This window comes from Plectropomus leopardus, chromosome 18 (genome assembly GCF_008729295.1).
Source record: "Plectropomus leopardus isolate mb chromosome 18, YSFRI_Pleo_2.0, whole genome shotgun sequence".
NCBI lineage: Eukaryota > Metazoa > Chordata > Actinopteri > Perciformes > Serranidae > Plectropomus > Plectropomus leopardus.
In genome coordinates this window covers 20176396-20203548 of record NC_056480.1, presented here as the reverse complement: position 1 = coordinate 20203548, position 27153 = coordinate 20176396, and the positions used below count along the sequence as shown (strand labels likewise).

General features: G+C 37.7%; 1 protein-coding gene across 1 annotated transcript in view; it reads left to right on the top strand.

The window, feature by feature from the left end:
- The window catches only part of necab1 (N-terminal EF-hand calcium binding protein 1), a 45162-nt gene that overhangs the window by 3780 nt on the left and 14229 nt on the right, over positions 1 to 27153 (top strand). Inside the window, exons 3-6 of the mRNA XM_042507157.1 lie at positions 2495 to 2603; positions 15343 to 15368; positions 16070 to 16167; positions 22904 to 23040. Coding sequence (XP_042363091.1) covers positions 2495 to 2603; positions 15343 to 15368; positions 16070 to 16167; positions 22904 to 23040 — 370 coding nt within the window. The remainder of the gene's footprint in view (positions 1 to 2494; positions 2604 to 15342; positions 15369 to 16069; positions 16168 to 22903; positions 23041 to 27153) is intronic.

Below are 27153 nucleotides of genomic sequence, written 5' to 3'. Positions count from 1 at the left end.
AATGAAATAAAACTCTTTGAACTCCAGACTATAGTGTATCTTTGCCAGGACCAGAAACTTCTTGGAGTTACTGGTTGCCTGGCAGGAGAAAAAGTCCAGTATATAACAACCTGTAAAACAGCAAATTGTGGCTTTTAAATTTCACTTATTTTTCAACAAACAAAATATAATGTGTAACTTACTGAGCTTGAGAGGTGCTGGTAGACAGATTTTGTTACTTTTGGACAAAGCCAGGCTAGCTGTTTCCTGTTGTTTTCTGTGTTTATGCCAAGCTTAACTAACTGGCTGCTGGCTACAGCTTTTTTTTTTTTTTGCCATTAATGGCCCTGAAATGCCAATAAAAGAAAAGAAATACCACAGTAAGAAATATAATCGCAGGAGACAAGATGCTTATGCACACTCTGCCCAGGCAGCTTTCTGTCCTGATGAAGGTTTTTATACAATGAAAACTGAAATCTCAAATCCAAATTTCTTTGTTATTTTCTCTTCATTTTCATCTGGTAGGAGGGTAGCAACCACTAATGTGCTGATTTGATTTTGGAACTTTAATCTAAATGCATGTATCCTTCAGCTGAAGATGAGACCAACTTGACTGCACAATGACAGTATCTTTGCGAGTCAAGTGAACACATGCTGTAAATTATAACTCTGCTGTCACACACATCATGTTAGATATTTATACAGGCTGGAATTACATGGTCAAACCACATCAAATTGAGTGTTATATTTAAGGAACAAACATTTTTACATAGATCCTGACATATAAATTGATTTTCTCCACATGCAGAAATAGCAATCAGAATTCATGATTTACATGACATGCTGCATATTGAATGTTCATCCCTCGCTGTGAATGATTTGAGGTCTTGTCATGCAGCAAGATAAGAAGTCGTCCCACATGTTTGTTTTTAGTGCTGTGCAAACAGCAGTGCTCACATGTCAGGTCCGTTCTAGGATTATTTCTGAGCTCACTGACAGTGAGTCACTCATTCTGTACTTGATTTATGTGTCTTGTGGAGCATCTCTCTCTTGCTCACAGCATCTTACTGACATGACAGTCATTGTGAACATCACCTCCAGAGCAGCAGGTTAGCAATGACCATTAATTGTGTCACACAAACAGACAGAGACAACGGCAGTCAGAGCCCTGTGGAAACATGTTGTCTGTGGTCGATTGTCTTTATTTTTGCTGCAGGATATTCAGTTTGTTTCATTTTTAAAATTCTGTTTAAATTTCACCTCGAGAATATTTTACACAGCTTGGGCTCTTTTATTCTAAGCATAACTGCAGAGCATCAGAGCAAAAAAAAAACCTGATTGTTTAGATTCCCAGTGAGCTGGTTTAAGGAAACAAATGGTGATGATCCATTACAGTGTTGTTTTAATACAATATTAAATCAAGGATCACCGTGGAGTTATTTTGTCAAGTTTTATTGCTCCTTTTTCCACTGTGAAGTGATTTAATCCATATGCTCGATGCTATCTCTTGCTGATTCACTCCCTGCAGTTTCATCAGTTCAGGAGATAGAATCATTTATGGAATTAATACATTCTTAATTAAGGGAACAGTGTGTAAGATTTATGGGGATTTAGTGGCATCTAGTGGTGGGAATTGAAGATTGCAGCCAGCTGAAATTTCTTCCAGTTAGAATTCATGCCAAATTATCCACAGAGATCACTTCCTCTCCAAAACAAACAGACTAGGTAATATAAACTAGTGAAAACACTAAATAAAGCAGTTTTGCTTTACAAATCAGTCTTTATCCGATGCTGTTTGGCTCATTGGACATAGGCTGCTAGCTCAGCACCTGCTGATCAGGGTGCATCTTTTACCTCTGAAAAACTTAAGATCCAGACATGTCAGGTTTTTACTGGAGTGAAATTCTCCACAGAGGTTTGTTCCTCCGAAACAAATGGACCCAGTGATTTCAATCGGTAAAAACACTAAATTAAGCAGTTTCACATTAAAATTCTTGTTTTTTTCCCATGCTGCTCATCGCTGAGGGGCTGCTAACTATGGTGGTTGATGCGAAAACGTGAGTGGCCTATAGAGCCAGTGTTTAGTTTGTCTGTTCCGGGCTACTGTAGAAACATGGCAGTGCAACATGATGGACTCCATGGTCAAGGACCCCCTCCTAATGTAGATATAAATGGCTAATTGTAAGGTATTGAAAACACAATGATTCCTATTTTTAGGTGATTACAGTACTAAAGAAAACATTATATTATATTCCATTTCTGCCAGTTAATTTGTTTTTCATTTCTTATGGAATGAAATCTGTTCTACTGACCACCTTAAAATCTTTTCACCTCCGTGATACATTTCATTTACACCTGCAGGCACAAACCATAGTGATCATTTGAACCAAAACAAGTCTGAGATTTCTATAAGGAATCTATTAAAAATCGGCCAGCTCAGCTCACAGGATGTTGCAGCCCTGACTGAGCTGTCCTGACATCGTGTTGAAAAGATGCATTTGTGCTCCGTCCCCAGATGATGGAAAGCTGTCCTTTGACGAATTCAAGGCCTACTTCTCTGATGGAGTCTTGACAGCTGAGGAACTGAAGGAGCTCTTCCACACAATTGACACTCACCACACAGAGTAAGTCAGTTCATTGTTTTATCTTTTTATTATTGTATTCCATGGTGGGCAGGATTGAAATGCAGACGATGAGATGCACAAAGACTCAGTATCTATTTTGATACTGAAAAAAAGACCAACTGAGGCAGATTTGGCATTAATCATGATTTTTATATATACATATCAACTTCACTGGGTATTATGGTCATATGTTTATGAACCCTCACAATTCGGTCTACCATGAAGCTTTGTAAAAAATAATGTTGGATTAGACTTAAAAATTCAAGGTTCAGCTATTATTATTCTAAAAAAGCAGGGCTGCAGAATGAAATACAAGTTGCAGTCTCTTCACGCTACACGAGAAAAACCAAAATAAACTGTTTTTTATTGGTAGAGTACGTTGGATGAGTTGAGAAGTGTTTTAGCCCGAGGAAAGACGCTGCTCTGTAGTCTGGTGGCATGACAGTGTAGATACATACAAACACATACTTCTGCATCACTTGCCAGAAGGCAGCAGGGTGAACAGGCTGTCGCCGAGGTCGGCATGGACTTTAATGTTTGGGCTCTGTGCAGGAACGTCACCTCACTGACATCACTCATGCTCTGTGGATATAATCCAATGATTTTCTGGGGCGGTTTTAATCACTTGCTGTAGAGTCCTCTTTTCTGGGGTCATTCACATCCCATACCAGTTTGTAATGTTTCCAGCACAGACTGTATAATTAAGTGGATGTAACCTCCAACTGTGACAAGTGAAGCTAATGCAGAAGTGTCTTAAACCTGCATTCTTTCTAATGGTCAGCAAGAGGCGACTCTGCTGGTTGCAAAAAAAAGTCTGATTGTAAATTTGAGAGAATAACACTACGTCTTACTTGATTTATGACCTCAGGAAACATTTTCCTAAAGAATTTATGGTCTTAAAAGGTAGTTTCAAGTCTTCTTCAAATACAGTGGGATGTTTATTTTTAATCATGGTGTCATTTAGAGTAAAATAGACAATAAAGCAGGTTCTGCTTTAGGGCGTGGCTAACTTACGATTGACAAACTGCTAGCATGGCAACCTGTGAATCTGGATAGAAGTGTAGCAATATGTATCCTCCACAACTTCATCCTCTCGTCTAAATATGGGGACAGTGGTTCACAAACCAATGGGTGATGTAGATGTTGCACCTCTTTAAAAGTTTTGGCATGGCATTTCTCGGTTGTTTCTGTACATAACAGAAAAGACAAAATGACTCTTGCCGTATAGAATATGTATAGGAATTAGGCCACCTCTCTGATAAGATGATTCTATCTATTCCTGTGCTCAGTTTTGTTCAAGTGATGACAGGTAGACCAAGATGTGAAGACAAGCACTCCAGGCAGTGAGCTCCGCGCGCCTCAGGAGACTCGTGTCAAACCAGTTTCTCTATTTGTCTGTCAGCCGGTTAAATTATTATTTCTTATATGTATGGATTAGAGACAGACTTACATATATATTGTAACATTGCAATAGTGACTGTTTCATCGTAGTTCCCATCTACTCTCACATCACTGACGTTGCTACCCTTACATGGTGTCCAATACACTAGCAACTACCTAGAATGACCCTAATAACCATCCAAAATAATACTGAAACAAGGTGCTTTTAATGTGAAATATTTAACATTTGGGATGACCATTTAGTGCAGTAACAGTTGACCACTTCAAAATATGTTTACAGAAACACTCCTCTATTCTTTATTTCTGTGGGTTCAGTCTATATTTGTGCAAAAATTCAGGAAGCTAATGTGGTAGTTTCAAAATATGTTATTATTTCTATTTGACCTATTATGGCAGTATAATATACTGTCATAACAGGTCGGCACTTACCCATCTGATAACCGCTGTTAAAGCCTGGAGCTGGAGCGGTTCACTGTGTCTCTGATGGTTTTATCAAATGCCACTTTTTGGATAAGCCACTGTGCATTGCACCTTGAAAAATCATGTTATTTAGTGTGTAACAGTTGAAATATGCAGCTTGTTTCAGTTTTAGATTTAAGGAATGGTCTATTGAGGGAGGGGAGAGGCCAGAGGTACTGTCTGTTTCTTCTCAGGTGAAACCCAACTATCTTCACTAAAACAAATACTACAAGTGTGTTTCATAGACTTAGAGTTGTGATACCAGTTTTATTAACATATTTTTGGGGGGCATTTTCCATGCTTTAATGAGAGACAGAGAAAGTTATGAAAGGGGAGAGGGGAGAGGAGGACCTGCAGTAAGGGCCCTGGGCCAGCTGTTGCTGTAAGGACTCAGACTGGTCACTGGTCTGGCTCAGTGCCATAGACTGAAAAATAAACAAACATTTCCTTGCAGGATTTCTTTATATATACTGTATACTTGAATTTGTGAAGTCTGTTTGAATGAAGTCTGTTGTGACTTGGGTCCATTGTTTTTTTCATATTAAATAATGTTCTGGAGTAGAGAAAGATACTTTTTAGAAAAAGATAAGAAATGAATCAAAGCAGCGGAGGACAAAATATCTTTTCCTAGTGTCCCGAGTATAGATCAAGCTTCAAAAACACCCTACAGTTCCAATAATGCAACTCAATTATCATTTCAATATCATCATCAGAGTTATTTTTTAGAAAAACATCATGTCCATGAGAGTCCTTGCAAGTGTAGGACTAATATGATGAAAGATTAGAAAGCGTAATTGGAACGTAATGTAACTGCTGAGTGTAATTTAAAATATGAGGTGTATGTTCATAGAGGAAGGTGGAAGCTTTGGTACTTATTCAGCAGAGCTGGTCATCATCTTGCACATTCAGCTGTGGTGACTGCTGATGAGTAGCAGTAACAGGATGTCATCTGTGTCAGATGACATCCGAGGCAAAGAGTTTTGTTTGGTTTTATTAGCAATGTTTCATGAACATCTCATTAGGATGTTAATATAATTGTTCGTATTAACTGGAGGCAGTGTGTCGATCGCATTACATCCTTCACTGGAATAATTAAACAATGTTTGAAACCGGCGAATGAAACGCTTTGAGCCACAGCAGCTGACGAAGGTTTAGAAAAATGACGTTTACTCCTACCAGCTTCTGCAAGTGCAACCTTATCAGATAATCACAACAAGGGTGAGACTGCAGGATACACTCCTACCTCTCATCAAATAATGATCTCTGATCGGTATTTTTGATCATCAGGCATATTCTGCATTTCCTTCAAAAAGAGAAATCTCACTTAAGGATTCTCGAATGTCACCAAATTGTATTGCCTTACATTTTCTCTGTCCTTATTTAAACAAATCTATTTTCAAATACATACATTGAAGATGGAACATTTTTTTCATTGGAAAATTGTACATTTTTGTTATTGTTTTGCCTAATCTTTAACCTGTGCGCACAGCTGGGACATTCAGTGACCTTGACTTTGAGAAGACCTCACATCTGCACGAAGAATGGCTTATCGCCACCATATATGACATATTCAATGATAATGGCATCACTTCCATTGAGATGTCAGGCCTCAGTGACATCAAGGCTGAAAAATATATTTCTAATTTTATACACAGCATTTATTCTTAATGTAACAACAATCATGGTTAAATGATTCTACAACCAGAAACCATGCTTTACCAGAACCATCCGTGACTACAATAAACACATGCACAGCGGCCTACAGGGCTGCAGTCTGGAAACAGACTTCATTGTAAGAAGTGAAAAAGGACTACATGGCAATGCCAAAGTAAAAGGAACTAACAGGGTCATATTTCACTGAAGTGCACCTTGTATGACTTCATGTGACAAATAAATGATTGTTTGATTGACCAGAAGTAAATATTTAAGTCTGTAGATAGTGATTTCATTTTATAAATTTCTATGTTGGAATTGAAAGTGATCTGAAAACTGCCCGCATTCAATAAAGACAAAAAATGATCATCTATTCTGCTGTCTTTTCACGTATGCATCCAGGAAAATAGTTTATACACACAGTCAGCAAGAGGGTGAATGAATAATGAATGAATGGGAACATGGATTTTTTTTAGGTGAAAAAAATAGGTAAAACAAAAAAAAAAAATAGGTGGACTAAAAGTTTAGAGTCATAGCTGCCCTGTTCAGGTGAGATTGCTAACATGAACACGTTTGCATGCTTTTAGTATCAAGTTCAAAGTACATGTGAAACAAATCTTTGTCATAAATTTGAAGAATTATGTAACGCCAACCCCAAATCCTGTTTTCGCTGTTGTCAGCCTGCTGAAAGTGCACTCATGGTGTGTTCAGTGCACCTCAGCATCTCTGTCAGGTGGAGTTAGTTAGTCTGCAACAACAGATTTCCAACTGGAAGAAGTTCAGGAAACTTTGCTTTTCAGCTCTCTGCCACTATAAGTGAACTCTTTGGGTAAGAGCAGCATACTGCAGGTGGCACTTGAAGAAATGAATGAAAGTGAAATCCATCCAATAGTTGATGAGATATTTCACTCTGGACCAATGGTTTGGACAAACTGACTAACTTATCAGCGGCGATACCAAAAAATAGCCTTATTTGTACATTTTTATTTTTACATGATCATACACAAAAGTCATCAGATTAGAGTTTACCTGTCAGAGTTAAGTGTCACTTTACTTCTGTCCTGCAATCTTAATAGTCCTTTTGGATTTTTTACCATTCCAAATGCTAGAATATATGTTGGCATTGTGCATTTGTGGAAACCATGGATATTTTACATTTGTACATTGCATGGGTTGAATTTGTACATTTCATAAGTAGTAGCTGATACACTGAAATGTTAAATTTCAATTCTAAGTTGTGTTAACACTGTGGTTTATGCATGTTTAGGTGTAGGCACCTAAACCACATGGTTAGAGTTGGGAACACATCAAGTTTTGGCTTAAAAATACCCGGTTTTGGTGCCACAAACATGGCTGGAGATGTGAGTGTTCTCAAGCAGTGGTTGTCTGATGCTATCCACCACCCCTCCCTCTGATGATGAGAAACTCAGCTGCTGTACACGTAATCTGAGCTACGTCACTTTAGAAATGTTGATGTAATACGTATGAAATGTGCAAATGTAACATACTATCTGTGGTTGCAGAAATGTACAATGCCAACAGTTATTGGCAACTTTGCTGAGACCTTTGCGCAATGACAGCTATGTTATTGCTGCAATAAAATGGTTAAATTTGACTGTTCAGCGCTGAGGCTTTTTCTTAAAGCAAAAAAAAAAAAAAAAAAATGTGAAAGGAGCCAAGATCATAACACCTTTAATAGTTTGCATGTGTCCTCTGAACAATGCCCTCTGGGTGCTTATGTATGATGATACTGTTTAACTTGAACAGCATCTTAGTTGGGTAAAGCACATCATGGGAAATTTGTTCAAGTTGTTGATGTACAGCATTACACAGAGTGACATTTGGGTACAATATTTGGATACTCACAGGCTAAGATGAAATCTAGACCCTTTTTTCCATCAAGATATGTTTTTGAAAGTAACAGAATGATGTTTATGCTTCTCTGTGAAAGCCATAACTTAAAAAGGACAACACAATATCTAAAGGCTTATTTCTACTTTATGATTCACTGTGGGTGCAAAATGACACATTTTCAAGCCAGGCATTTCATACCCAGTCATGATAATATAATTTGTTACCAATAAATTTTTTACTTGTGTAATTTTCCAAAAAGATGTTTTTTGAACATTCCACAACTTTGCCAGTTTTTGTAGCCCCTGTCCCAACTTTTTTGGAAAATGTTGCAGAAATCAAATTTAGAATGAGTATATATTTACAAAAAAGTGTATCAGTTTGAACATCAAAAATCTTGTCTTTGTACTGTATTCAATTGGATTGGGCCTATAGGTCAAAAAGGATTTACAAATAATTGCAATCTATTTTTATTTACATTTTACACAATAACTTTTTTTGGAACTGGGGTTGAATTTATGTGAACTTTGAGGGGAGAGTCCAGTGATACTGTGTCTTTCTCTGTGAAAGTTCTGGTGAAACCCAAACATCTTCACTAAAACAAATACCACGTGTGTTTCACAGACTTAGAGTAGTCATACCAGTTTGAGTTTAATTTGATTTTATTAACTTTATTAAATTGTTAAATTTGCAAAGGCAGTGTGTCAACTGGGTTACAGCTGGCATTGGATTAATTAAACAGGGTTTTGCCACCAGAGAACGCTTTAAGTCACAGCAGCTGGAGGTTTATAAAGATGGCACTTCCTCTTCCTCAGTAATTTCCCATCTGCTCCTACAAGTGTAACCTTAAAAGATCATCACAACAAAGGTAAGACATTTATTTGAACATATTTCAACAGTTCCAAGCAATGGTGTTATCAAACGTATTCTATTTTCTATATCATAGCCTGATTTGCTATTGCATGAGTCTTGGTGCACATTTCCCATTTTAATTAATCAAAAACTTGCTTTAATAATGCTTGCTTAATTGACATTTTCTTTTAATTAATCAAAAATTGTCTTTATGCATACGTGTAATTGTAGAAAAAATTCTTACATCACCACTACTGCAAAGAACTTGTTTTTTAGTTTTGTTTTATGACAAAAAAAGTTTTGGACTTTAGTTATTATTTCAGTAAGTTTTACCTTCCACCGACATATTCACATGAGTTATGGGTGCGTTGTATTTACTTTACAATTTCATCTTTACACAGATGGCATCGATTCTTCATTTTGCTTTGCTCTTTCTGACCAGTGGACTACTGGGGGTAAGAAAAATCTATAGAATTAATATATACAGGGTTCCTACGTTCACGGAAAACCTTGAAAAAACACACAACACGTTATCCAAGGCTGGAAAAGTTATGGAAATTTGTTGTGTGTAATGAAATTGTTACAGTAATTTTCTGGATAATGTCCATGTAATGTAAATAATTTGTTGTAATGAATCTATTTTTTTTCAGTAGCTGTTAACATAAAACTGTGTTTGTGACATTATGTTTACCATCACATATATTTCTTCATTTTTTTCCTGCATTCTGTCTCTCCCTCCATGTATGTCAAGTAGCTGAATTTAAATAAAGTTTGTATTAAATAAATATAGTTTGAATCTGATGTTCTTAAAAAACACACCTTTAAAAGTCATTGAAAAGTTTTGAAATTTTATCCATGAAAATGTGCGGAACAAATGTATATTAAACAGAAACTAAACGATTTAAAGTTAACTGCTTATCATTTTCCCTTTTTGTTTACAGATGACATCTGCATCGGGTTAGTTCTACTACTATTTGCTCTTTTTTTATAGTTGGAATTAGTCATAATAATTTGTATAAGTTTAAAGTTTATGAATATTTGAAAACCAAATCCTTATATCACTGTGATCTAATAAAAACATATATATATATATATATATATATATATACATACCTTGCATTGCTTTTAAATGTTCAGTCAGCCAATATTAACTGAATAATGGTTATACTCTCCTCTTTCTTATATGACACCCGTGCATAGACACCTGCGCGTTTAAGAGATGTCCCTCTGGTTGGACTCAGCTTGGAACTCGCTGTTACAGGTTCTGGCAATATCCGAAGACTTGGCTCGATGCAGAGGTAACAGAAACATCTTTTGGCAATGCACTCAACCAATTTCTTTTAAATGTATATATAATTTATATCATTGCATCATTTATATTTTGTCTCCCCCAACAGAACGTCTGCCATATGTACCAGGCAAATCTTCTTTCGGTCAAAAGTGAAGCAGAGAAAGGAATTCGTGAGAGCTTATGTTAAAACAATGAATTACAGCATTAAAACTATCTGGACCGGGGGCCATGATACTGTTGAGGTGAGTGATGTAACAGATTGACAGATGTTACTGTGTAGATTCTCTGAGAATGGAAAATTTATAGGTTATGTATGTAACTTACAGACAATCTTTGTTATGACTGACACCTCTGTCTGAGGCCATTAACAGAACTGCAGTCAGCATCCTCTTACTTGTGCTCAGTAGCTGTGAGAGAGCTCCTGGTTATATGCCAAAGCAATGTAAAACACAACACTGACGGTAATCGAAAAATACATTTCAGTCATAATTAGAATAACATTACTTTTTGCAATGTTACTTTATTTCATTTGGACCATTGCCTTCATAAAACTACCATTTGCAAATGATATTATCAGCACACATTGTGAGTGACCAACCGCAGGTCACTGTAAAATGACTGGGTTGCAGCTTGCTGGCTAATATTAGCCTGTTAGTCCTTCTGCATTGCTCTTGGCTAGTGGAAAGTGCTTTGCACTATTACATCATTTATTGTTGGCTAAATTAGGTTTTTGTAATACATAATTCAAAATCATGTATCATGTTAGCCAGGGAGCCCCATTCATTTCCATGAAAGTTGCTCAGTGGTGCATGTAGCCAAAATGGTTCAACAGACGCATATAAAATTACCTGACTACTAAAAGTTTAGGCTTCTGTTGACTTGAGTGGGGATAAAATTATTCAATCATGTGGCTTTTGTAGACTGTTTGATTGTTATCGGACCAAATGGATTAAATCCCTGTTGTGAAACGAATCATTTTCTGGGGGTTGTGATGCTCAAAAAATGTATCCACTGATTCACAGTTATCTCTTTCACCACGCAAGTCAATAGCAAAAAATATTTTTAGGCAGCAGAGCACCATGTTGTAATTTTACTGTTTGGTCTTTATGAGAATTTAACTTAAAAGCACAGCACACTTCCTGAGGGCATGAATCTGTTAGTCTCTTGGGGCAAGTTGCCAGCAGATATCCAAACAAAGACTTCCTCTTCTGTGTGCCGGCTATACGCTGATCTCTAATAAACAGATAACTCGTCATAACGAAAAGCGATGGGTTCAGAGACTGCATTTTAATCAATGCATTCTTTGTCTTTCCACAGACTGTTTATTTACAGGCTACACCACCAGCTGTCAGAACCCACTATCCACTTATAGCATCAAGCAGCTAAATGCAGAGGGTAATAGCTAAAACTAGATAAAATGGTTAGCAATATTACAAGTTTCTTACAGCAAGTTTTGCTTAGTATCATCATTGTTGATCCAGGCTGGATAATAAGACCATTTAAGCAGTAGCAAACTCTTGCTGTTGGAAAGCTTTATAAGCTAAATAATAAACACATTGTGTCTTGTTGGTTTAATCCAAATCGAACAGAAATGTCTACCTGGCCACTGAAAACAGAGCGCGAAAAATTTAGATCAAGCTGTAAAAATAAGCTGCACTGTTTGAGCTCATTAGACTAAGCAGCGCTGATCAATTATTTACCAAGATTCTGTTCCTGCTTAAAAAAAAAAAAGCTTAAAGAGGAAGAAAAGAAAAGCACGGCAAGAGTCAAAACTGGACTGAATATTTTCAGGTTTTAGGTTTAAGGTTTAAGAATCTAGCAAGCAAAGGTATGAGGGACATGGCCACTTTCATGAGCTGGCAGAGTGCTGGTGGAAATGAACCAGTATATATACTACTGGGCTGATTAGGGAAAATGGAAAACAGGTGAGTGAGTGAGTGAGTGGGCGGGTCAGGTCAGGCAACTGGAGTGCTGATGAGGTGAAGTGGGAACAGGTGAGGCTGAGAAGGAGCATAGACACACACATTTTCAACAATACTGAAGATAGAAAAACAGAATCAGAAATTAAAATTAAATTGTTTTAAAAATAATTATTTGTCCAGATGCACTGCCTTGTTGCTATTATTTTGTCTAACCTTTATCTTGTGCCCACAGATGTATTTTTATTTTACTTCTGCGTTAAGTACGTGTAATGGCTGCCATATCTCAACCTCCGTGATGACGGCATCACTGCCACTGAGATGTCAGGCCTCAATGACATCAGTGCCGGAAAGTTTATTGCTTTTTTGATCCACCTCCAATTAACTGACACACAGCAATTACTCTAAATGTAACAACAGTCTCAGACCAGAAGTCAATATTTTAGTCTGCAGAGTGTGATTTCATTTAATAAAGTGGAATTTAAAGTGAACTGAGAGCTGCTTGCAGTCAATAAAGGCACACACTCACAAATACATATGTATAGTTTTTTCTTCTTCTTTTACAGTTTTTTTTCCTCATACATCCAGGGTTGTAGTTTTTAAATGCCTTTGATCTTTAAAAAATCTTTAAAAAAATACACGAGTTGCACATACATGAGTTGCAACATTAACATGCAACATATGCGTGCATAAATCAATGAAATAAAAATATTATCTTCTATTAGCTTTCGGAATATCAGTATAAATAGACTTAAATCATACAAACTGTTTCTACAAAGATTTTTTAAACTGGTCAGCTGTTGCGACATGTTCAGCCTAAATGTCAAATGTTCAGCATTTATTTTACTTTAAGATTTTAACCTGAACAGCCTTAAAGTTATAAAACAGAACAGTTGTTTGTATCATGTGGTAATGAATAAAATATGCAAACTTGCAATGTTGCAAAATAATGATGAATTATAACCAAAATCTTTATTAGGAGTGTCAACCGATTAAATCATTTAAAAAGACTTTTGTCTTTTGTTTTGTGCCACACTGTTTCTTCTTCTTCTTCTTCTTCTTCTTCTTCTTCTTCTTCTTATTATTATTATTATTATTATTATTATTATTATTATTATTATTATTATTACTATCATCATCTTAAAAAATGTGTTTTTCCTCGGAATGTTTTTTTTTTTTTTTTTTGGTAATCAGAGTATTTGCGGTAGACTCCATAAATACACTGGTCTTTATGGCAGCGTCATCAAATGACTTCTGCTTTAGAGTTCTCTCCATAGTGCTAGAAATACAATGTGGTGCACCCCAGGGATCAATTTACTGCCCTCTGTGTTTTCATTTTTCTGTCCATTTATTATCATTTTCCATAGATGAACATGTATAGAGGTCTAACTGATTAATATTTCAAAATGAAGCCAGAAATGAATGGAAATTAAATTGATGAACTTGATTCCTATAGTGACATGTAAGTGACATCAAATGAGTTTTACAGTACAGACAATACATAAGTGTACCTAAAATGGCCAACTTGGAGATTCTGCCTTTGTATGCTTCACTAAAATCTCTCTAAGTTTGCTCTGCTTCACTTTACTAGCATCTGTCTGGAGGTTTTGGGCTGCAATTATAATTCTAGATAGATACTCACTCTGAAAGTGTAAAGAGTTGTTAAGTAGAAATCAAATCATTTATTTCATTTATTCTGTTATTTCTTCATTTACTCTGACCCAGTAACATCTATACTGATGCGTACATGTCTGCATTAAATCGCCAATGTGTTATATTTATCATGACACCAAAACAGTTAATTCAGACCCTGTAGTTGCAAAGAAATACTCAATTAATAATTTTCACGCAGAGCAGAATTTAATATATTTCTCATTGCTGATGTGATCAGAATTCATGGTATTTAATTCCACAGTGAGTATTATTGCTAAGTGGATGTCTCTGCAGTCAAAAAGAGAAAGGTGAGACATTTCAAGCATGCAGATGACTCATTATCCATGATACAATTGTTATCTTCATTATGAAGGAACTCATTTCAAATATTAGCAGCATAATTAGACAAATATAAATGATCTGCACTGTTACGACTGGCTCAAATGCCGCAACATACAAGAACACACCCACTGGGCTGGTTGCAAAAAGAAAAACATTTAGCTTCAGCTTGACAAACAGCCGCATCCAATTTCATATCTTCATCATGACAGCCATCACTGTGCTAAATCACAGGCAACTTAAATGGACTCCGTCTTAAACCAAAAGCTTCCCTCTGTGTTCATTTCACAGATGGCAAAGTTGTGAGGAGGTCATTTGGAAGTCTCAAATTGAATCCTGTATTGATTAAAGAATGAGTCACCAATCTGTAAGGTCTGCCTGACAGGCTGGCTAGCTTGCTCAAGTTGATGTTAAACACTGAAAAAATCCTTTGGTACTTCACATTTAATAAGTATTGCATGTAGTTTGTAAATGCAGACAGTTTGATTTGTGTATGAATAATTTGTAGTTGCAGCTACACGTGAGGTCTAGCATGTGCAAAACTAAAATTCATTATGTTTCCCAGTTTTTACAATGCAGTTGTGTTTATTCTTCGCTTGGGCATGGTCCATTAGTAGATAATGTACCATAAAATGTAAAAACTGCCAAATTTCAAGCAGCAGAGCTTTTTAGTGAGTTACTCAGTTCAGTGTGTAACCTTTGGTTCACCTCCTCTGTCCTCTGTGCCTCTAAGTGTTTTCTCCTGTTTGGACTGATTGATTGCTTTGGCACTTTCCCCTCCTGTGAACAACAGCCGCAGCTTGTGTGGAAATGGAGTTAAAATGGATGTAATTCCCCAGCAACCTTCACTGAAACAAGAAACAAAATGTCACTTGAAGCCAGCCAGTATTAAGGATACTATGAGTACTTTTCCACATTGAATCACTCTCTTCACCTTCACCTCTCCTCTTTATTTCCCCGTTTCTCTCCTCCACATACACACATACAGACTCAGACCTTGTCAAATACACTTGTGCATGAACATTTATCACAAACAGCAAAAATTCCTGAAGGGTTTCCTGTGAGAAATTCATTGTCTGGGCCACTGGTCTGTAACATACACCTCTGGGGAGAAAAACAACTAAATAAGTGAATTAATCCTGATATATTTCACTCACTTCTATTTGTCATCACATACTAATTCAGCAAATTATAGTCCGTCCAGGAAAAAAGTTTTTGCACAAATGAAAGATTAGTCTGTCACCTCCTTTAACCTTGGAAATTTTTGTTTTTAAGGAATTCATTATATTCAAATGTCTATCTCATTTTTTTTGTTTTGCAGCAATGTGGACACTGATGAACTCTGTGGTAAGTTGACCCTTCACCTAAATAAGAACAACTTAATGGCTAATAATTGATTTGTAGACTTAACATTAAACTTCATAAAGTTGCTGTGTGTGTAGATGCAGTACACAATATTTATTAACCATTAAACAAGGCATTATAATCATCACATTCAACTTAATAATAGCCATCCAAATAATGTTTATAGATGGTTTACAAACCATTTTTTATCCAGTATCAAACACTAAGTGTAGTATAAAAAATATTATAATGTTTGCATCAATAAGTGTTAAAATAGCATAAATTACAGCATTACTAATAATTAGGAAACATTAATAATGATCATTTCATTGCTTGTTAACAGTAAAAAAGCTTTTTACTTAAGTTGAATCAATTTACCATTTATTGATGATGGATATTTTTAAGTGTTACTTTTTTCTTAAATGAAGGCATTACTCCTCTGTAATAAACTGTACACTTTTATAGCTTTATCATTCTTAACCTCATAGTCAGGCGCACCATAGACACAAATGCTACTTGACATTTTTCCCAGCATAAAGAGAGAACCATGTAAGATGTGGTCACATGCTCTACAACCAAACTCCTGCAGGCGATGCGAACGAGGTGTCACACAGTGCTGCTTCAACAAAACACCTACAGCCCTGTCTTAGCTGTTTAACTCATGAAATGTTCTTTTCTTTTTTTTTTGTCTCCCTGCTGTGAAGAGTATTTCTCCCAGCACCTCGGTGAATATGAGAATGTTCTTGGGGCCTTAGAAGACCTGAACATGTCCATACTGAAGGCTATGGACAAAACAAAGAAGGTAAGATGCTAAAAAATTATATTTAAAAGATAAACCTGCTTTTCTCAACATAACACACTTGTGTTGTATCACAAAGCTTCCACAGTATCTGTAATATTTAATATCTGTATATTTGGATATATGCTTGGAAGATACCCAAATATTCTCCAGTTCATATTTTAGAAATTCGGGTGAATGAGGACACATGTCAGGTGACTGAAATAAAATAAAGTAAATGTGTTAAAATCTGGATTCAACCTTAAGAGCAAATTATTTGTTCATATCTATTTGTTCATACTAATGTACATCCCTGTGACATACTCGTACACACACCCACACCTCCACACAGTGATCATCACACTGTCACCTCCTGCAGCGTGCATAATGACGATAATAAGGGATGTTTGATTTACTCACAGCGTGGCCTAAACTCCAGGTTGCAGATATCTCCCAGCATGCTCCTCTGCTGCCCAACTAGCTTCCTCAGATCTCCCATTAGTCAAATTTCCATTACAGAAGATGACCCAGGGCTCATTCATGCTACTGACTGACCCCCAGAACAAAACATGAAAAGATATTAGGATTCTTTTTGTACTTGAAGCCAACATAGACGAGGAATTAAATGGGTTTTTGCTGCGTTACCAAACGAATACTGCTTTTCATTATGCTTTGGGAAAAGCTTTCCGTCCTCTTGATGTTACTGTGGAGCTGTGGAAGTACCTTTCAGATTATCAGAGAGGAGAAGAAAAGAGATGATGAGGGAGGGGAGGCAAACAGACAGATGATGGTAACTGATCATAGATGACAAAAGAAAAATATGAGGACTGAAGGGACACATGTTGAAGAAAAAGGATGTTAAGATGAGAAAAGAGGTTGATTATTAGCTCTGCAGGGAGAGTGTCTTTTCTTTTCACCACTCTCTCTTGCTCTGCATTATCTGTTCTGGCACATATGACACACTTCGTGAAGCTCAAATCGCCCCTCAGATCTGCACAGAAGCAGACGCGTCTCATTGTGGCTGCTTCGGGAACAGAGAGTGGGAGTCAAACTGTTCATTTGTTGGTGGTAGATCTCTTTATTAGCGCAGAGAGAGGTAACACATGATGAGAACTTCAATACCTAAAAGGGGGACAAAGATAAATTTCAACAGCAATTTAAATTTTTTTTGGTTTGGTAAATAGATACTTAGTCACAGAAAAAAGACAACAGTGAGGAGAGATTTTAAAGGTGCTGTGTATGACATTCAAAACATTAATTTAGCAGCAAACTACTATATGCAACACATTCTCACTTTAAACTCATCACATGGTGACGCTCGGTCAGTGACCGGTTTACACTCTGGGATGCTGCTAAGGTGATATCAACAAATGCATGTGAGTAGATGTCATGGTGGGATGTTGCAGCCTGTTGCTATGATGTAAAAAAATGCAAAATGTGGTGGGATGAAGAGGCATGGTCCCTATGTTCACACAACTGTGAGGACTGTCATGTTGGTTAGGATTAGGCACCAAAGTCATGGATTGTTAGTTTTAGGCAAAAGAGGCACAAAGTGTAGACAAAACACACATACACACACAGACAAAAGTCAGTTGTGTATGGGGTCCAACCTGCCCGCCCTATAAGCGTGCTTGCGCTCCTTATATTACTGGCTACTGGAAGTGTTATTATCTGACGCATCCCTGTGCATTGCATGTGGACATGGACAGTGGCTTTTGGCATCACATTTCTACATCAAAAGCACCGACAGAGCGGGACTATTTGACAAGTTCGGAATGAGAACAGGTTGTAAAGATAAACTGGAGCAAGTAAGTAGGTCCAGCTGTGCGTGCCTGTCAGTGCGTGAGTGTATCTTTGCTTACCTGCCGGTTTACCATTGGTTAACATCATTAGCTCTGTCAGCACTGTTGCTGTTGTTTAATACTGTTTATGGAGTTAGCATTGTTAGCTGCTGGCTTCTGGACAGAGTCCTGCACATAAACTGTATGGTCCTGCATCAGGCAACTCACAAAAAAGGTGAATTGGTGGTGATATTTTGTCTTAATCTTATTTCCTGTTATTCGGGTGAAAAAAAACAAAAACATGCAGGAGTTTTTTTTGTGGTAAGCCAACACATTCTCATCCCAAGACGTTAAATATTGCTACTTTGTCAGTGGACTTTCACGTCTACTGTATATATAGCCTAACACTCTAGGTATCCTCCTGCATCTGCTGTTGACATTGCAGAATGGGCAAATAATGCCAGGACATCAACAAAACTCAGTGGTTAAGATTAGGCAACAAAGGCACGAGTAAGGTTTAGAAAAAAACCATCATGGTTTGGCTCTACGTTCACATGAGAAGCAAACACCAGGCTCCCATATAAAAGACCAGCAAAAAAGGTGAATTGTCAGTGGTATTTTGTCTTAATGTTATTTTCAGGTTCAGTTTTTAAATAAGAAAAACATGCAGGTCAGTTTGCAGGTGTTGGATGATAAAAATATGTTAAAATAAAAGGATGAAAATAACAATTTAATTTAATGTTTGTATATATTGTATTTTTTTTTTTTTATTGTATTTGATATATGGAGCATGTCTTAAAATCTGATTCCCGCAGGACTCAGCCGCTGGCTAAGCCACCTCCATGTTGAGAACTGCATTTCATCAACTCATATGCTCTGAATTTCACATAGAGCCCCTGAAAGACAAAATGGAACCAAATAATACATGATTTCCACAGATATATATATAAGTACTTACTACAACTATGAAGTAGTAGAAAAGCAATCTATATCCTTGAAATAACTTTTTCACTCGAAGAAAAAGATATTTTCCTTGAAATGGGTTTCAGAAATGTTGGACCTGCAGAAGCACAGAATTACATGTGCCTCCATTTCTGCAAAGGAAATGAAACATACAGACACTTTTGCAATCCCTTTACAATCTTCCATAAAACTCCACTTGATGAGGTGAGAAAATCAAATTGCACCTCAATTCATTTTTTTGTTCTCCAAAAGAATAGTTGAGAGCACAAAGTGAGACAGCAGGATACAAAGAGGAGAAACAGCGGAGGCAGTGTGAATGTGTGTTTTGAAGTCTTATCATTCGGAAAGGGATTATCCACCTTACTGTGGACTTCTAAAAACCACAGGTCAGCTCTTTTCCATCAGCACACACATGTCCTCTCACAGACAAACAGTACAAAATGGCTATTTGAGCTAAAAAAAAAAACAAATTGCTCCACACAAATTAGACAGAACTGAGGAGGTATTGACCAAGGCAATAACTTTGAAATCAAATTACAGCAGCAGACTGCAAACATGCTGCTGATGTCTCCCCAGTGTTTACTCCCTGAAGCTTACTCCATAGTTTTACTCTTTACAAAACATGTGTGACGCCATAAATGGTTTCTGTGACCCTAAAAATGAGTCACAGAGCCACTATAGAAAGAGAGGAAAAGTATGACATTTCTCTGCGTTTCTCTGTTAGCAAGTGAGCAAGGAGGACAGCAGATGCTGCATTAGTCACAGACTAAAGCGCCGTCATTCCCGTTGAACTGCATATGTATTTGAGTGGGTGGTCCCTGGCTGTGCGTGTGTGTCGGGGGCTGGTTGCATGTGTGTACATGTGTGAAACGTTCCTTCATTTTGCTTTAGTGTGCATTTGTATGAGCTTACGTTTGCATGAGATAAATATGACTGATTGTGTGTATGGTTTTGTGCCAAAAACATCGATGCACATCCGCAGGGGAGTTGGAATAAGATTGTGAACCTAGATCAAAGCCTGGCACGCATCTCTGCTGAGACACTCAGGGTTTCAGATATTCCTGAGATATCCTGCCAAAGCTATTTACAGGCTTCCCATACACAACCTTTACTTACAGATCTCAGGTGTTCTTCATTTGCAGTGACAGGAAGTTGCTTTGTTCTTACGCTTCACAGTTTACTGTAGTATTGGAGGTGCAATCAGAGTGCGAATTATACGTTGAATCAATCGGCTGGAGTCAACTTTTTCTCGAGGGTGTGAAGGGAACCCAGTACAGCACATGTGCTTTGTTTTGTAAATTTAAGTCCTACAATACACATATATATATATACATATAGATATATAACAATATGTGTGTGTGTGTGTGTGTAGGGTTATGATTTTTCTATTTATGATAGAACTATTTTTGGCGTAATTTGTATCCTATTTTATGGTATAACTATTTTTGGTGGGTATTCAGCTTATCAGGTGAAATTGTTGAGAGTTATTTATTTTCTGAACCTGTTTACTGATTAGATCTAAGTTAAAAATTGTATATTAGGGTTAAAATTTTAGGACATATCATAAGTAGTGGACCTTGAGATCGTCGAGTGTTTTGGCCATTACCACCAGACACTCTTCCCCAAGGGTGACCCCCGGGCTGATCAAATCCCAGAGTGTGTCCTATAGCACAGGGAGAGCCAGGGCCAGCCACGCCAATGTGGTGCCTCCCCGGCCCCCAGGACAACCCCAGAAGCCCTAGACACCAACCCTAAAGATCCTTCCCAGAAATGGCCAAGACCAGCCATGCTAAAGCAGTGCCTTGGTTTTGGACTGGGGATGTCCTGTTAATCTGTTTCCATTATGGTGCCAGGGCCTTCCGCTGCTCAAAAGTTATATAATAATATTTCTTTATTTATGTATTTATTAATTTTGCAGTATTTAAAGTTAGGTGTAGGAGTAGCTAATCTATGTCTTTATTTAGTGAATTTTAGGGTTAGGGTACCCCAACTCATAGTCTAAATATATAATAATAAGAATTATATATGTAGTTTTCTGGACATTTTTGTCCCTTTTTTTAAAAAATATCTTAGAATTACTCACATCTGATTGTCAAGTAATTTCCTTGTCACATTGTACTTAGACTCAAAAGCCTGAGCCATTTGACTTCTATCTTTTCCACCACCATTTTGGCTAAGCCATCTCCATGTTTGCCCGTGATGTCACAGGTAAGAGCTGTATGCATATATTGTTTAACAACAAATTTGTGTGTCCGCCCCAGAATTTGGATCGGCTCCAAATTGAATGGCTTCCTCCTCGGACAATGCTTCACCCTTCCACCAAGTTTCATGAAAATCAGTAAAGTAGTGTTTATGTTATCCAGCTGACAAACAAACAAACGAACAGCGCTGAAGTCATGACATCCTTGGTGGAGGTAATAACATCACAAATGTGGAACAGTCATTTGCACCTTCAATCAAAAACACATCTAGGAAATAATTTCCTCCACACGTAGTATTTCAGGCCAGGGTACAATTTGTCATATTTTGAATCAAGGGCACATTTATTCCTTGTTTTGTTTGCTGAGAAAGCTGATGGAAAAAAAAAATCCAACTGAATGGTATTTTTGAGAGGCATCATTTGCTGTCCATGGACGGGAGCAGAAGGGCTGAGTGCTGTTTTGGATCTAATCAAAGGAGAGTGACTGATGCTTGGTACAACACAGTTTGCTGTTTGCACGTTGCACCTGCTCCCACAGTTTTAAGCACAGCGACTGATTGTACACTCGACTAACAATTAGGGGTTGGAAGGGAAACGTTAATGCAAGTCAGATTGCAGAATGACTAATGCATGAACAGGATATGTGTGTGACAGAAGAATGAGGAGGGGGACAGGAAATATATTTCAGTGATTTGTAATTGCCCTGTTTTCAAAGGTACTGTTAAGATGGTTTGATTTAAAAAGCTGGATTTGTTTATCAGAAGTACACACACACTCACACAAGTCATAATTACAGTATGTTGAGTCTTCCCGGGAGAAAGCTGAACTCCTCTCCAGAATACAGAGTAGATCATTAGATTCAGGCTTTTCCCATCGGTCCTATTAGACAGCAACATTGAACACCTCAACTCTGTTTTTCACTCGAAACGAAAAAGACATCATATCTTTGGTTCCTGCAGTGCTGCATTTTAAAAAGCCACAATCGCTATCGGTCATGGGCATTGTTTGATCCCCTGACATTCTGACAGCACACACATGCACATTTATTCAGAGAGAGTGAGTCACAAAAAAAATGGTAAAGGTCAGTCCTCCGTCTACCATTTGAGCATAGATTACCTCCTGTGATCTGCACCTTTGTGTGTGTGTCCACCTCAACAATTTACAGTCTTTTTAAACAGCTAAGGTCTCCCTGATTGTTTCCCTTTTTTACCTTTCCCTTGATTTTTCATTTTCAGTTGTACAAAAGGTCGAATGAGTTCTTTGGTGGAGGCGGCACACTGCACTTCAATCACACTATTTAAGCCTTATGGTCAGGGCTGTGACTACCCTGAACTCACCCCAACCCAATCATGCAATCAGACCTCACCTTTTTCCAAATAGCTTTACCTCAGTTTGTCTAAAATCTTGATGGCAAACCATCATCAAGCAATGTCAAAAACAAGCTGATTGAAATGCGAAAAGCCTTCTAACTGATCACCTTTATGCGCTAGAAGAGACTGAGATGTTGCAGCTATTCAATAAATCGGAACCAGAATCAGACCTGTATTTGTAAGATTGATCAAACACAATTTAAGGTTGGATTCAGCAGATAAGAAATGAATGTTCATGCTCTTCCACCTATTTTCTCCTCTCCAGCAGCCTCCTTGTATTTTCTGAATGAATGATCTTCTTGACATCTTTTAATAAAGTCTGGACACTGAGTGACTCTTGACTGGCATGCAAAACTTGTCGCTGCTCTCCTTGTTCATCATCGTTCCTTTTAATTATTCCTCCCACTCAAACTCCTCCACCTCCCTGTCTTCCTCTTGATTGACAGGATTATCAGGAGTCCGCCCATCTGGAGCAGTTTGTGACCCGCTTCTTGCTGAAGGAGACAACCAATCAGCTTCATTCACTTCAAAGCTCTCTGGAGTGCGCCATGGAAACCACAGCCGAGCAGACCCGCCAGGAGAAGTAAGAACAATCTTTCACACGCCTACAATTAGTCCCTAAAATGAGGACAAATTGTATTGTGCAATGGCACCTGTAATTACAGATCTCAAATATGGTGTGACAGTTTTGTCCCGACTACACATACAAATTTAGATCCCACATTTTTAAGGTTTAAATTTCATCCATGGCTTTACTTTGAATTTGTAAAGACCACCTACTCTTCCTTGTAATCCAGCAGTTTATTTTTATGATCAGTTTTGCCTTCCAGAAAATATATCTGTGGAGGTAGAAAATTGATCTAGGATTGTTAAAACTCAGAGAAACACATTGAGGTTTAAATAAACACAAGCAATTCAACGCATTCTCACTCCCAATTCATCACAAATTCTGATGTTTGGTCAGTGGCCCCTGGTATCTGATACTAATGCACCGAAGTACTCCTTAGCATCTGTATAAAACGCATCGAGCCACATTATTAATAAATACTCCAAGCAACTGACATTTTATAAAGAGTGTGGGTAGGGGTGAAAAACTAAAAGTCCACTTTGTGTTATTTTAACTATTCAACAGAGTTTGTTCATCAAGTTATGTTACATCAGTCAGGCTGTCCTCATGTCCTGTTCATACATATACCAACAAAAATTATGCATTACAATTCAGATATAACATATGTAATCAATAACCAGTAACTTATGGAAAAACCCACATAATTCTGAAGGCTGTGATCATGTGACCAATGCACTGATGGGAGAAAAGAAAAAAGTACCATAAAGGCTGATAGTCAGCATAAGAAGGCAGATTGGTCTAATGGGTCAAACAAACACAGCACTTTCCCCAGGAGACTGATGTTTGTGTCCAGTGTGAAACCAATTGAACTCAGAGTTATTTTAACATACATTGTCACCATGGAAATAAAAAATGAACTAATAGGTTAATTTATGTCTTCAATTTGGCCTGGTAATGCCAGGCTACAGGTGGACACAAACATGACAATAAATCAACGCTAATGTTGCTTTGTGTCTGCTGGATGTGTAGAAGTGGACTGTTTGCTGAGGTGTCCACCATATCAAGTTCAGTGTGTCAAATGTTATGTAAATAGCTTGTTGTGCCCCTGAATGTCAGAAATGATGGTTTAACACAAGCTTTGTTTTCTGCCGTGTTATTGATTGAGAGCTGATTACTGTCACCTGCAGTCTGTGTAAAATGTGACTTTTTTATTACTGCAAGTCTTCTGCTGTTTGTGGATCAGAACACTGAAAGATAACAGACTAACGTGAATGTCACTAATGAGTAATTTAGTCTGCTGATCACATTATGGTTCCTCTGGCTTGGTCTTTAATTGAATTAACATATGCTAAGATTTATCTGGAAGGTGTTTGCATGACAGAACAACGATTAAGATATGACCTTGATGTGGTTTTGATTTGATTATCAGGGTGTTAATAAATGTACTGCCTGATAATAAACACTCACCCGCTAGCTGAGTGCACAGTTGATAATTAGACCTGAGGCACTTGTTCTCTGTGTGTGTGTGTGTGTGTGTGTGTGTGTGTGTGTGTGTGTGTGTGAACATGAACGTAGGCGTTTCCTGCGGATAATGTGTGGGTTCATGGTATATTAAAAGGTCCATTGTGTAGGATTTAGAGGGATATATTGGCAGAAATGTAATGTAATATATTACGTCTGTTTTCTTTGGAGTATAGTCACCTGAAAATAAGAATTGTTGTGTTTTTCTTAATGTCGAATGAGCTGTTTACATCTATAAACCAAACTCTAGTTCTAGAAAGGGCCATTCCAGCTCATTCTCATTTTAAACTAAAGTACAGCTGCTTTGATAGTGCTGTTGATGTAAGATTTTGACACCAAAAGCCACCTTTTACGTCCGCATGAAATGCCACTGAACTGCTTCAGGTGAAAACGCAGCTGGACAGAACCCGTTGCAGTATTATTATACACCAGCAGACAGCATCTGCCATGTCTACATGATACGTTCACAGACAATGTCACCTGAGAAAACTGCCAGATGGCACCTGTTGCATCTGCATGAAATGAGGCAGCATGGTATGAGGTTGATAATTATTGGGTGGGCGGGAGGGGCAGTGGATGGGTCCAACAAAGCTGGACTTTCATGTGGGACTCCAGTGTTTGCTGGAGTGCAGAAGTCCACTGCAAATATGTGGTGACTTGAGATGAGAACGTATTAGCCATTCACATTTTCCCATTTTGAATTTTTTGCATTTTCACGTCACTGCCATAGTTCTTCTACACACTTGGTTTCTTGGCTTACTGAGGAGGAAGCAGGTAAAATTTCTTATATGTTTTGATAGTTTTTTGGCCTATATATTGTGAATGGCCATATGCCTTCCACTACACCACTGTTCTCACTGTCGTGTCCCTTTACACTTATCCTCAGAGGCATTAAATGACGGGCTTGGGTAACTGACATCTGAGAGACTTTGACCAACTCTTCTTTTCTTTCTGTTCCTCTCCTCACCTCCTCTAAATGTGTCTTTCCCTCCATTTCCCTTTTATGATATTTCAAAGTGTGACTATCCCTCGCTCCTAAAGCAGCTTCTTCTTCTCTAGCATCCTCCTCTGAATTGCCACTCTTGAAAAATTCCCCTGTGCATCTGAATGCAATTACTCTGTTCTCCCAGACATATAGATGATCTTGTTGTTTCTCTGGTGGCTTTAAATTGGTTTCTGTGGTCAGAGCTTTTTTATGTGTGAAAAGGATAAATGGAGCTCGTATTCACAGATGTATGGTATGACTCAGAGCTGAGCTCAAGCTTTGTATTCATATGCTGTTCTGTTCACTTCAAATGTAATATCTCTTTCCTCTTGGTAATTTGTTATTTCCCAAAAATTTATTTGGATTTTTGTCATTATCTGCATCATCATTTTTATTATTTTTGTAATCATTTTATGGTTTTAAAATTCTGTGATCTATTTTGTGGCTGAGTTGGAGACAGAAGAGTTGAAACACGGACAAATAGTTCTTGGATCTTGTTCCCCCTCAGCTTATTCTGGCTACAGTTTGCTCTTCAGCACTTAACCTCATCTTCCTCTGACTCAGTTGACATAAGGCAGTGGGAAGAACGAGACAATGCGAAGGCTGCTGATCTTTGCTCTATTACTGATCTCAGACAGGTTTTAGCAATTAAAGTTGCTGCATAGCCGAGATTACTGTATGAGTCACTTGAAGACCAAGAGGGACCTGCCACTGGTTCCTCCCTCTCTGTGCATCAAGCATTTGACTTTAGTGGATTATTTATAGTGCATTTCTCCCAGCTGTGAGAAGGAGCATTTAAAATCTCTAATACAGTAAGTAATTTCACACGAAGCAACTGCATTTCTCTTTATAGAAGGAGATTTTAGTTTTTTTTAAAAACCACAGTCACAGATCTTCCCATTTAGATTTTAGTTCATCTATATGAGATGTATCATAGAGTTAAGGTGAAAAGCCAAGTGCTTAGAAAGGCGACTTGATTAAAGGACTATTTGTATTTAGAGAGGTAAATGAGAAGATTGATACCACTCTCTTGCCTATGTGCTTAATATGAATTAACAGCTATTACCCACTTATTGCAGCTCAGCCCACAGCTAAATTAAATCAAGCAAAAAGGGAAAGGCATTTGACTATGAATGCTGTAAATATCTAAAACGAATTGCATTTACTTTAAAGGAATAAGATTTAGTGGCATCTAGTGGTCAGAATTGCAGATTGCAACCAGCTGAAACTTGTCCTGGTTAAAAATCCTCCAGTGTTGATTTTTCAGGAGGTTTTTACTGGGAGACAAATTATCCTCAGAGGTCTCCTCCTCTCCTAAAAAAATGGGCCTGGTGATTTAAACCAGTTAAAACACTGAACAAAGTAGTTTCATGTTAAAAATCTTTTTTGTTTTGTTTTTCTGATGCTGTTCGGCTCATGACAGAGGGGCTGCTAACTACGGAGGCTGAAGTGAAAACATAAATGCCCTTATCAAGAGCCAGTGTTTGGTTTGCACATCCTGAGCTAGTGTAGAGTCATGGCAGTGCAACATGCTGATCCCTGCAGCCGAGTACCTGCTTCCTATGACGATACAAATGGCTTATTCCATGATAAAGAAAACACAACGATTCGTAATTTCAGGT